General features: G+C 37.8%; 1 protein-coding gene across 2 annotated transcripts in view; it reads right to left on the bottom strand.

Moving 5' to 3' along the window:
* ZSWIM6 (zinc finger SWIM-type containing 6) overlaps positions 1–12955 on the bottom strand; it is a 217752-nt gene that overhangs the window by 86429 nt on the left and 118368 nt on the right. Inside the window, exon 1 of one of the 2 annotated variants that reach the window (XM_064376012.1) lies at positions 9581–10119. The exons of the other annotated variant lie outside the window; for it this stretch is intronic. Coding sequence (XP_064232082.1) covers positions 9581–9596 — 16 coding nt within the window. The 5' untranslated portion in view covers positions 9597–10119. Of the gene's footprint in view, positions 1–9580; positions 10120–12955 lie in introns of those variants that run through there. 2 annotated transcript variants of the gene reach the window in all.

Below are 12955 nucleotides of genomic sequence, written 5' to 3'. Positions count from 1 at the left end.
ATGAAGTTTACTGTAGCCCCTTCGTGCCCAAGTGCCAACTCTTAGCATCTCTGCATACTCTGTCTTGCCTCCCGAGGACCAGGTGTAAATGAGGAGGAAGCAGAAGATCCTTTTACCTATTTATTTCCCATTGCTGCACACAGCAAAACAACCTTTGGAAATGCTTAGCTGTTTGCTTTAGGAGTGGTGATGAAGAGGAAACAGGAGACTAATTCTGTTTACCAGGGCCAAGAGCAAGAGGGAAAGTATGCTCAGACCTGGGAGTGGAGAATGTAGGCCTTGGCAGTCAAATTCCTCCACTCACACTCTGGAGCTCTTGCCTGATCCCTCACCTCAACATGAGCCCTCACCTTTTGGCACTAACCATTCCTAATGCCTTGCCCTACACCCACGCCCTAACCCACTTAATTCTCACAACCATCCTGCAAATCAGGCATCATGTTCCCCTTTTTACAGGTGAAGAAACTGATGTTTTCTAGGAGAGGCAGTAGTAGAACACACTGGATTAAATAGAACCGAAAGGAACAGAAGGTTTCTACGATTCAAATGATAAACTTATGCAAATAAAATCTTTCTACTCCAACACATAAATGATTTTAAAAGATGAGAGAGGCCAGGTGTGGTGGCTCACGCCTGTAATCCCAACACTTTGGGAGGCTGAGGTGGGCGGATCACTTAAGGTCAAGAGTTTGAGACCAGCCTGGCCAACAACGAAAAACCCCGTCTCTACTAAAAATACAAACAAACAAACAAAAAAAAGCTGGGCGTGGTAGTGCACACCTGTAATCCCAGCTACTCAGGAGACTGAGGTAGGAGAATTGCTTGAACCTGAGAGGCAGAGGCTGCAGTGAGCCCAGATTGTATGACTGCATTCCAGCCTGGGCAAGGAGAGTAAAACCCTGTATCCAAAAAATAAAAAAAGATGAGGAAGAGGCAAACTAACAGATCCAGACACTTGAGTAAACTCTGCTAGTTAGGAAGCTTGGAGGCAGAGCGCTTTCATCTCTCTAGCCCAAGGATCCAGCATAGTTCTTAGAATAGGCCAGGCCCTTGAAAGTATATCAAATGAAAGAACTCATGGGGTTCTTCCAAGCAATGCCCACCCTGCGTTGTAAAAGTTACAAATAACTAAATGCTTTGGCCCCAAGCCCAGGATACTTTAACTTAACGAAAGACTATTTTTAAGAATCCACTCCTCTCTGTACTTCAAGTTAAGCTGGAAGCTCAGAGATAGCAGAGGTCTGTGGCATCCCCATCACAGAGGACTATCTTGGAGGTGGTACTCCAGGAGAATTTGTTAAGAGGAAAGAATACAAACTCTTAGCATGTGGAACATATAGATTGGTGATTCTTACACTGGAATGTGCATATGATAAAGACTGCTGGGCCCCACACGTCCAGGGTTTCTGGTTCAACCCAGGTAATGCTGATACTGCTGGTATTCAGGGACCAAAGTTTGAGAACCACTGACAGGATTAAAATTACAGACTCAACAAGTCCTTTCTAACCAAGATATATTTGAGCAAACATAGTAAATGGAACAGTGAAGAATGTATTAACTTGTGATATTAAAAATATCTTACGTAACCTAAATGTTCCCACTCTAACAGAAACTTATCTGAGCATTACAAAATAAAAGTAAAAATAACAGCCAGGTGCGGGGGCTCACGCCTGTAGTCCTAGCACTTTGGGAGGCTGAGGTGGGCAGATCACCTGAGGTCAGGAGTTCGAGACCAGTCTGACAAACATGGTGAAACCCTCTCTCTACTAAAAATACAAAAACTAGCCAGGCATGGTGGTGGGCACCTGTAATCCTAACTACTTGAGAGGCTGAGGCAAGAGAATCACTTGAACCTGGAAGGCAGAGGTTGCAGTAAGCTGAGATTGCACCATTCCACTCCAGCCTGGGCAACAGAATGAGACTCCATCCCAAAAAAAAAGAATGTAAATTAGCATAGCCACTATAAAAAAAAAAAGTAAAAATAACGAAGTTATTAATACTTAAAGCTATACCATCTTTTCAGTAAAATCTTCATTAAAATCTAAATTAAAATATAAAGAATTTTAAATAGTATTTACTTCTGCAAAGAGATTGTTATACAACATCCCTGGGATTCCTCATAATTGAGAGTTTTGTGTATTAGAAACAATTCAATTAATGAAAAAAATACACAGGCACCTATTTTCATAACACATTTTTCACCTGAGGCAAAGTGTACCTTATATGAGAAAGTCAGAGACAACAGAATGCAGGATAGCACAAGGTCGTGTAAGACTGGAGAGAGATATAGCACGTTCTAAAATAAGATCCGTCTTCCTTTAAGCTTCATCACTATCTCAGCTTAGTGACCTTAGGCAAGTAACTTTGCCTTGATGTTTTCATGTATAGAAAGGGATAATAATACCTATTTTGCAGAGCAGCTGTAAGGACAAAATTGACTATATACAAACCATCATAATTCCTTTTATGGAATGCCTGCCGTCATCATTTTTGCAATAGAAATGCCACATACTCTGGGAAGCTTGGCATTTTCAACACATGCACTAAAACCCTTGCCTGTTAGTGTAAGTGCACTTGCTGCTGGAAATGCCAAGCTCCCAGGAGCATGCTGGCATTCTACCACAATAATGGACTAGGGTTTGTTGTTGTGCTAATCCATGGTCTAATACACCAGACTTCCAAACTAATAGAACTGCTATCATTTTTTTCTGTTGTTCCAATTTTACATAGCACATTTTAAAAATGTAATTTGAAGGAAAATGAAAAGAGTTTAGAAGACTGAATTTTGCCACAAAATAACTTTGAGTCTTAATCAGTAAAAGAAATGTTTCCCTCTTCCCTTTGAAGATTCTCTCTACTAAAATATAAAACACCCCTTTTATCCCTACTGTTTGCCTTCCATGTGAAGTATAAAAAATTATTTTTTATAGCTCAAGCCTATCTTGTCACTGAGGGGAAGACTAATTGAAAGTTTGAGGCAATAGTAAGGAGACTTGCAATTCTTGTTTTGGGAAGAAAACGTGACCACAGCTTTTTGACTTCACTAATTTATGACCTGACAAGCAAAGTGAAGTCAGAGCTCCTGCTCTCCTCAAAGAATCTCAAGGAACACTAGCTCCTGCCAGGACTGTAATTTATTGTCATTTCGCTTACTATAGAGAGCCAGCTGAGAAGAAAACCCTTTCTGCCCTCTGCCCAATTTGTATGCTTTAAGAACAGTGAGGTAGATATATTTTTACCTTGGCTAAATGGCACATTTTTTCTTAAATACATAGTAATGAAAAATAAGCAAAGAGATAGGTCATCTATTCAAAATGCAGGTAAAAATGGCTAAGTCATTACCACCCATATCTTGGAGCACTGTAATTACAGGTAAGATTTTATTTTCCTTGTTTTAATTGGTGGGGGGGGGGGTGTTTTCCTGAAATTTCTACAATGAATGTATACTGCTTATAAGAAAAAAAAGTGCTTTCACTAACATTGAACAAGTGTTCAAAGTCTTCTTGAGTAAAGAATTTGACTTATAAATGATCCAGCACCTGTTCTGCGAGCCTGGTAAGAACCACACCCCCAGTACAAACACTGACAGTCATTAATGCAGCTCTGCCTTACTGACTGGTCCAGCCTACTATAGCAACAGGGCACTCCAAAGCTTTCCACTGGATGCTGAAGCCACCTTATGGCTTAGCCACAGTCCACAGAAGAAGATGGGCTACACAACTCAAAAGTAAGACAATGCAGAGAGACCGGGACTCTTGATTCTAATTTCAACCATTATGTAATTTTAGCCTCACTGACAAGTTATTTAATATCTATTTCTTGTTCTCTCTTCTTCTCTCATTTATTAAACAAGGGAAATAGATATTGAATTATTTCCAAAAAATTGTGGAGGGAGACAGCAGTAATAGAGAGCCAACCATGACAAAATATGGGGTGGTAGTTGCTATGCTCACTTATATAGTATGAGACTTTTGACCTCCCCTGGCTACTACAGAGTTGAATCAATGGTCATATCAAATGATCTGTTGGCTTTGGCTCAGGGAAGGGGAGAGAGAAAGGAAAAATACAATAGCTGTAGTCACATTTTTGTCACTGGCATTTGGGGGGAAATTTTTTAAAAACTTAGAAATTAAACACAACAGCAAGTAAGCGTTTAATTTTTACCAACATAATTTTTACCCATCTGACTGAAAGTGAGATTCTGAGGGCATTATATCTTTTTTTTGTGTTCCATATGGCTGGCAAAATTTCCAGCTGTAAAAAGAAAGAGTAAAGAAATGCAGGTAGGGTTTATCTATGCAAAAATATATAAAATATAGAAAATAATAAAGAAACATAAAGCCCATAAAAAAAAAACACAGAATAAAACCTACGGATCGTCTTGTCTTGACTACATAAAAAGAGTTATTCTTTCTCTTACTATTCATTATATATTATGAACATTATGTATTATGACCACTCAACAACCGCTTCCTTAATCCCCTACTTCATAACAGGAAATATACAAGTCTCCTGGGAAGCATCCATGAATAACACAGGGTTCCAGTTCTGAGAAGTCACTGCATTACTGAACAATTTGAGTTAACAAGACAGATTAAGTTGGATTTGGAAATAAATAACAAGATACAATATCTAATACAATGTAAATTTTAGAAAGAAGAGAAATTACAGTATAGACTCCCACTTCCCAAGCCATGTTCTATGTATGTTAACAGAAGGGGGAAGGATTCCCAAGGTCTTATAAGTTTGGGTTAATTTGCACCACCCTTTTGAAGATTCAAAGCACATGAGAATGGTAACTGCTGTCAGAACTCAAACAGTAACAGGGCTCCTGATGAACTCTATTTACTAATAAAAGGTCTAGAATAACTGCTGTAAGATACAAAAAAGAAACATAATTCAGTATAAGCAGTAGAGCTGATAAACAAAACTATGGGCTCAACTAAGTTTAGAATCATCAATCAGCATCAGCCAACTGACAGGATTTTGTGATTTCTCTCCAGGAGTTCGACTACCTGGACACGTATGGCTGAAAGGCTGGAGATGCTGCATCATCAATATCCCTCATCCACTGTGAAAGAACCAGATATTTACTGGAAAAGCTAAACATCGTTGAAAGTCAATCTTCTTATAATGCAATACAAAAGAAAATACACCAATGCTGTTTTTATCTGCACCACAATTACAGTCAAAACTTCATCAGGCATACTCTCAACCAGAAATATCTATTAACACTTGATTAAACAGAATACCACACACTCTTTATTCACATGGCTGAGAAAGTGTTTACAATATTTTATATCCAAATCCTTGAAACTCGAGTGGCAAAGCTCAAATATCTCTTTGTGGCTCAAATTCCCATTGTGGGAGGACCTCAGAGTCTAACATGAAAATACTGCATTGGAGTTTATTCTATAATACAACAACAGAGATGCATGGCTGTATGCAAAAAGGACTGGTAAGATCTGGTGGCACTTAGAAGTACCTAGAACAGTGCCCGACGTATAAATACCTATTGAGTAAATGAATAAAAATGTAAAGGTTTTATCTAATACAAGATTAAATGAAACCTGAATACTCTGTGCCACATGGTTCTACTGCAAGAAGCTGCAAAACAGCAAAGTCTGAACACAAATGATCTATCTATCTTGCCCAGGATGCATATATGAAAGACTTGTGACTGAGAACTAAACTCTTATTGAAGATAATGTCCCTGATTAAAGTGTGACTTTTGCAAAATCTCACAAAAACACCACTAATACTATACACTATATTAGTATATACAAGTAGAAATGTATTTTTACTTACTTCTTCTGAAATCAAAGCATCTATAATATAAAGGAACAGATATATTCCATTTTACTAGCCCAAAAGTGCATGTTTGTTGGATATTGGTAACAACATTATAGAAAAAAAATCAGAAAAAATCAGCTAGTGGTCCAGGGATCTAACTATAATTTTCCTTTCAATATCAAATAACTGTTAAATAAAGCTATTTATGAAAAATGATGATCTTACGTTGCTAAACTTTAAGATTTAAAATAAACTTTACAACAGATAACTATGAATCACTGTGCCAAATTTTTGACTTCTGTTCTTTTTTAACAAGAAATGTAAACCCAAATGGTTTCAAATGTGAAAGAGTGCTAATTAAGTAGCAATTATGTATACAGTGATTTTGTCTTCAGAATCAAAATATGTGTCTGAGGAATGGTAGTATAAATGGAATGAGAACTGACCTGGTAAAGATACTTGAGTTTTAATCCCAGCTCTGCTACTAATTAGATGTTTAACCTCCAGTCTTTGTTTTTTTGTTTTGTTTTGTTTGTTTGTTTGTTTTTTAGAGGGAGTCTCACACTGTTGCCCAGGCTGGAGTGTAGTGGCATGATCTCAGGTCACTGCAGCCTCCACCTCAAGGGTTCAAGCGGTTCTCCTGCCTCAGCCTCCCGAGTAGCTGGGATTACAAGTGCCCACCACCACACCCTGCTAATTTTTGTAGTTTTAGTAGAGATGGAGTCTCTACTCTTTAGTAGTGACATGGAAACATGTTGGCCAGGCTGGTCTCTAATTCCTGACCTCAAGTGATTCGCCTGCCTCAGCCTCCCAAAGTGCTGGGATTACAGGCGGGAGCCACCGCACCCAGCCTGGCCTCATTTTTATACCTGCAAAAGAAGGCTGATGGACTATATCAACTGTCTCTTTCAGAAGGTTGGGAGGGAGCATAGATCACTAGAGAATCTGAAAAAGAGAAACAGATGTTCCCTTCTAAATATGCACAAAATTATGTAGAGTATTTCAAAGTTTAGGATCTCTGTTATCTACTCATTTATTTCGGTTAAGGGCATCCTTGTAGATCTCCCCACACATCCTCAAACTCTAAAATATTTAGATTCTAAGTAAGTCAAAAGCAGCCAAAATATATATACTTGTAATCAAAATGCATGGTGGAAACCTAGACTTTTGACTCAAGTTATTTTTTCCTTTGGTTTATAATAAAGACTTTTGAGGATGCTTTTTAAAGAATTTTATTGTATTTAAAAATGTATATTTTGTATATTTCAAGTCATTGAGAGGTAACTGGAATACTTATCCAAGCATCTACATACTCAGGGGCAAATATATGTATCCAAGCTCAAAGAGACTATACTATTATCCATTCTTGAGAATAAGAGACTAAATATAGTTCACATAATATGGGACATCAAATGATAAAACAAAAATAATTCTAGGAGAGGTTTTTAAGGGAATTAAAGAAGGGGAAATTTGAGAAATACTGGCGTAATGTATATAATTCAATGACTGATTATTGCCCTATTTCATCATAAAACTAAAATAACATACATATTAAATGCAGATAAAAACATAGTACTTCAGTATTATCAGATACTCGTCAAAAGATATATGGGGCCAGGTGCAGTGGCTCACACCTGTAGTCCCAGAACTTTGGGAGGCCGAGGAGGGTGGATCACCTGAGGTCAGAAGTCCAAGACCAGCTTGATCAACATGGTGAAATCCGGTCTCTACTAAAAATAAAAAAAATTAGCTGGGAGTGGTAGCAGGTGCCTGTAACCCTAGCTACTTGGGAGGCTGAGGCAGAATTGCTTGAACCCAGGAGGCAAAGGTTGCAGTGAGCTGAAATCACACCACTGCACTCCAGCCTGCACAAATCCATCTCAAAAAAAAAAAAAAAAGATATGAGGCCACTTATTTAGTCAGTCACAATTGTTATATTTACAAAAGCTACTTTAATTGCCTAAAATATAAATATATTGGTTATGTAGTCAAGGAAAATTCCATAATAAAAACAAAAACAGAATAAAATGAAAACTGCCTGAGAACTGAACTATATGGCTAGTTTCAGGCTCCAGAATTTTTGAGGAAAAGAAAAATGGCCATAAATGTATAAATCAAACACATTAGCTCATCAAATGTTTCATAATTCAGACTAATTTCTTTGGCACAGTACGAACCCTGCTACTTGAGGTTAAAATGAACTTGCTTCTTTTCTCTAAGGTAGACAGATAGTTAGGAATTGGAAAAGGTTTAATCTTCAACAGAAATTTATTTTCCGGCTTCAGAAACCTGTAAATGTTAGTATTGTAAAATATGATAGAAGAAAAGACATAATAAATGACAGCTACAGCTGCATCTTCCAGGTCTAACTGATTCTCTTTCATTTCTCTCTCCTAACATTTATTCTTTCAAATTCTTCCCACACTTTCAGCCTCTACTGAACACATTTGTACTTTGCCTCTTTCCCTTATCCTTCACTCTGCTATCAAAGTTACCTTTATATACATAGGCACAGCAGGAGAAATTCCTTTGAAAGGCTAAGAGAATCATTTCTTTTGGCAGCTGTATTCCCCAGCAACTGCAAACTCTGCCTGGACCACTTACAGACTAGCTGGAGACATCTGTAGTTACTCTAAGAATAAGGTTTTTGTTTTCTTTTTATTTCCTTTGGGGGCAGTTCTGCAGATCTATTAGGAAGACGGGTCTACATTTACATATTTTTATTACATATCAAAATTCAGCATTTTGTTAACCAGGAAAGTAAAAATTCTAGCCAGACTACAGAAGTATTAGCCTTAAAATATTTTCTTAAAAACTAAGAAATCCCACTTAATTCTCTTTGATGATTCTCCTAAAACAATTTTGTTTCTGTTTTTTTCTAAATAAATATATGAAAATTATATTCATATTCTTTTTGAGAAGGCCTCCAATATATAAAATCTTTCTGCAAAACTGAACTCTCCTAGTAACAATCACAGCCCTACTAATAATATAATTTTAAGGGAGAAGATCAGAAACGAAAGATTGATACCTTAAGGGAAGACCATGCTGGCATAATCAGATTAAATGAGAATCCGATTTTCAAGATCGTGATTTTACAGACAGTAGTACTAAACAGGCAAAATTTCAGCTCTCAATAATTCTAAAGAATAAAAGGTTCAGTCTAAATAACTGAGAGAAGGTTTATTCTTGAAACTAGCATTTTCATTTTACCAGGTGATGAAAGTCTTTTGAAAATGTATTAACACTTCCCTAGCTTCCTAAATAGTATCAGGGGAAAAATATCTAACTTAGCACTTGCTTAATGACACAAAGTTATCATTATGAACAAATTTACTGCACCAGGTCCACCAGTCCTTTAGCTAGAGATATCTGCACTGTCCTGCTGGCCACTCGGTCTGCTCTCTCTCTCCCCTTAGAAGTCAGGTGCCCCTTCTCATTGCTAACATCTTACTTAATAGATGTATCCCTCTGGTTCTTCTAAAATGCTGATTTAAATCTTCTAGGAGTTTGGAAACTGGATAACCATTGTTTTTTTGTTTTTATTGCATTTTAGGTTTTGGGGTACATGTGAAGAACATGCAAGATTGTTGCATAGGTACACATATAGCAGTGTGATTTGCTGCCTTCCTCCCCATCACCTATATCTGGCATTTCCCCTCATGCTATCTTTCCGCAACTCCCCACCCCCCACCCCCCACTGTCCCTCCCCTATTTCCCCCAACAGACCCCAGTGTGTGATGCTCCCCTCCCTGTGTCCATGTGTTCTCATTGTTCAACACCCACCGATGAGTGAGAACATGCGGTGTTTGATTTTCTGTTCTTGTGTCAGTTTGCTGAGAATGATGGGATAACCATTGTTTTTAGAGTTTTGTATGAGTAAGAGTAAATGAGGTCTGATTACAGGTCCGAGATATTCTTCTGAGTTAAGGCTTATGCTTCAGTGCGGGGATATTGGTGAATTTTGCTTGGCAGCTTCACAGGCCCTTCCTTTGTCCTTGTTTCATTGTTCTCAACTGTACCCCAGATAGAAAATAATCATTAGAGAAAATGAATAGACTTTTTCAAGTTTCCACAAAAGTGCGGTGAACTTAAAAAAAAAAATTCTAAAATTACTTCTCATTACTAGAAATATATGATGTGGTAACATCTTTAATTACTACTGCTAATATTAACAAGGAAGAAAACTAAGTTTTTTACAAATGACTTTTCTCTCAAAAATAAAATGACTTTGAGGATAAACTATTTAAATCTAACACACGAAAGCTATTTTTTTTCCTACAAGACAAATACCTATTTAAAAAAAAAAAAGACATATCCAGATCTATCTTGATTTCTAAATACTACTCCCCAAGAAAAGGAACCAAAGCTCCTTGAAGGAATGCCTGATTCTAGGACTGGGACCAAGAATATACAAGATGGGCCAGGCACGGTGGCTCACACCTGTAATCCCAGCACTTTGGGAGGCCGAGGCGGGTGGATCATGAGGTCAAGAGATCGAGACCATCCTGGTCAACGTGGTGAAACACCATCTTTACTAATACAAAAAAATTAGCTGGGCATGGTGGCGCGTGCCTGTAATCCCAGCTACTCAGGAGGCTGAGGCAGGAGAATTGCCTGAACCCAGGAGGCAGAGGTTGCGGTGAGCCGAGATTGCGCCATTGCACTCCAGCCTGGGTAACAAGAGCGAAACTCCGTCTCAAAAAAAAAAAAAAGAATATACGAGATGAACCTGGAGAACGTGATAGTACCAGGAGGTGCTTTAAAAAAGCTTGGCTGGACGCAGTGGCTCACGCCCGTAATCCCAGCACTTTGGGAGGCTAAGGTAGGTGGATCATTTAAGGTCAGGAGTTGAGACCAGCCTGACCAACATGGTGTAATCCCATCTCTAGTAAAAATACAAAAAAATTAGCTGGGCATGATGATGCATGCCTATAGTCCCAACTACTCAGGAGGCTGAGACAGGAGAATCACTTGAACCTGGAAGGCAGTGGTTGCAGTGAGCTGAGATCGTGCCATTGCACTCTGGCTTGGGCAACAGAGCAAGACTTCATCTCAAAAAAAACAAAACAAAACAAAAAGTGAAAGAAACTTAGGGATGGGCATGGTGGCTTATACTTGTAATCCAAGCATTTGGAAGGTCGAGGCAGGAAGATCACTTGTGCCCTGGAGTTTGAGACCAGCCTAAGAAACATAAGGAGACTCCATCTCTACAAAAAATTTAAAAATTAGTTGGGTGTGATGGCATATGCCTGTGGTCCCAGCTACTCAGGAGGGTGAGGCAGGAGGATTGCTTGAGCCTAGGAGATTGAGGCTGCAGTAAGCCATAATCGTGCCACTGAATTCCAGCCTAGGCAAGAGTGAGGACTCATCTCCAAAAACAAAACAAAACAAAAAAAACAGGTAGAGAACTCTCCCAATCTGAAAGAGCCACCAAAGATCAGGCTGTATTTGAGCAACAAAATCAAGAATGACACTATTAGATTATAATTCAAAGAATAAGTATTTATGAGGCCATACTGATATAAAATATTGAATAAATAAAAATAAATAGGGAAAGGGATACATCTTCCTTACAGAAGAATTTCAATTAATAATTGTAGAAGGAATTAGGGAAATAAAAATCATCATTAGAACACCATAGTAATAATTGCTGATGAATGAGAAGATTCACTGATGAATGATAAAATTAGTGGGTGAAGCTTTAAAGAAAAACAGAATATTTGCATAGACCCAAAATACCTTCCCCCAAAATATGTATTAATACCTGTGGTGATTTTAGCATATATATACAAATTATGTGATACTTGTCCTCCTGTAGGTGGAGTTTAATCTCTCCTCCCAGAGTGTAAACTGGACTTCAGCAGCGACTCCCTTCTTTTAAAAAAAAAAAAAGCATGCTTATTTTTGAAAAATACTGAGAGTGTAAAAGTGGCTGGGTGTGGTGGCTTACACCTGTAATCCCAGCACTTTGGAAGGTCAAGGCAAGTGGGATGCTTGAGCCCGGGAGTTTGAGACCAGCCTGGACAACATGGCAAAACACCATCTCTACAAAAAAAATACAAAACTTAGCTAGGCATGGTGGCACATGCCTTTAGTCCCAGCTACTTGGGATGTTGAGGTGGAGGATCACTTGAGTCCAGGAGGTCAAGGCTGCAGTAAGCCAAGATCACACCACTATAACCCAGCCTAGGTGACAGAGTAAGAGCCTGTAGAAAAAAAAAAAAAGAGAAAGAGTGGGTGTAAAGTGTTCTGACCACAAAACACAAAAGTGATAAATATGTTAAGTAGCTAGATTTAGTCATTCCACAATGTACATATACTTAAAAATACCATGTTGTACATGGTAAAATACATACAACTTTATGTCGATTAAAAACAATAAGCTAAAAAAAAGGAAAAAGACAAAAGCATGTAAAAACAAAAATAGTAAATTTAAAGTGAAGAAACTTGGCAGATATCATCTTAAATGAACCAGTGATCAAAGTTTACATAACCAATAATACATCATGTTGCTATCATGTACTTCCCTGCTACAATCCAATGAGAAGTACATGCCATCACTTCTGTAGTATTCTTGCAAAAAAGTGTACAATCTCAATCTAATCGTAAGAAAAGCATCAGACAAATCAACTTAAGGGTCATTCTACAAAGCATCTAACCAATGCTCTTCAAAAGTGTCAAGGTCATAAAAGACAAGGAAAGACAGATAAGTTATTGCAAACTAGAGAAAACTAAGGAAACATGATGAGTAAATACAGTATGGTATACTGGACTAAATCCTCTAAGAGAAAAAAGGGTATTAGTGAAAACGCTGGCAAAATCTGAATTAAGTCTGTAGTTTCCTTAATAGTATCATACCAATGTTATTTCTTAGTTTTGATGAAAGCACCAACGTAATGGCAATGTAAAATATTAACATTAGGGGAGGTTGGGTAAACAGTATAAGGCAACTCTCTGTACTACTTTGCAACTTTTCTATAAATCTGAAATTATTTCAAAATAAAAAGTTTAAAAAAAGAGACAATCTGATATGGTTACTTAGTTGTAGCAAAAAGGTCACAAATATCTAAGCCACAAACATCTGCAGGGTCACTTAAGATACATTCCTAATATTTTAATATAATAATTAAAAGGATTTTTTCATTACAGGAGAATAGG

The sequence above is a fragment of the Aotus nancymaae genome, unplaced genomic scaffold (assembly GCF_030222135.1).
Source record: "Aotus nancymaae isolate 86718 unplaced genomic scaffold, 86718_ANA_hifiasm-v0.15.2.pri h1tg000014l, whole genome shotgun sequence".
Taxonomy (NCBI): domain Eukaryota; kingdom Metazoa; phylum Chordata; class Mammalia; order Primates; family Aotidae; genus Aotus; species Aotus nancymaae.
The sequence above is the reverse complement of the archived record's forward strand: the minus strand, read 5'-3'. Positions and strand labels throughout refer to the sequence as shown.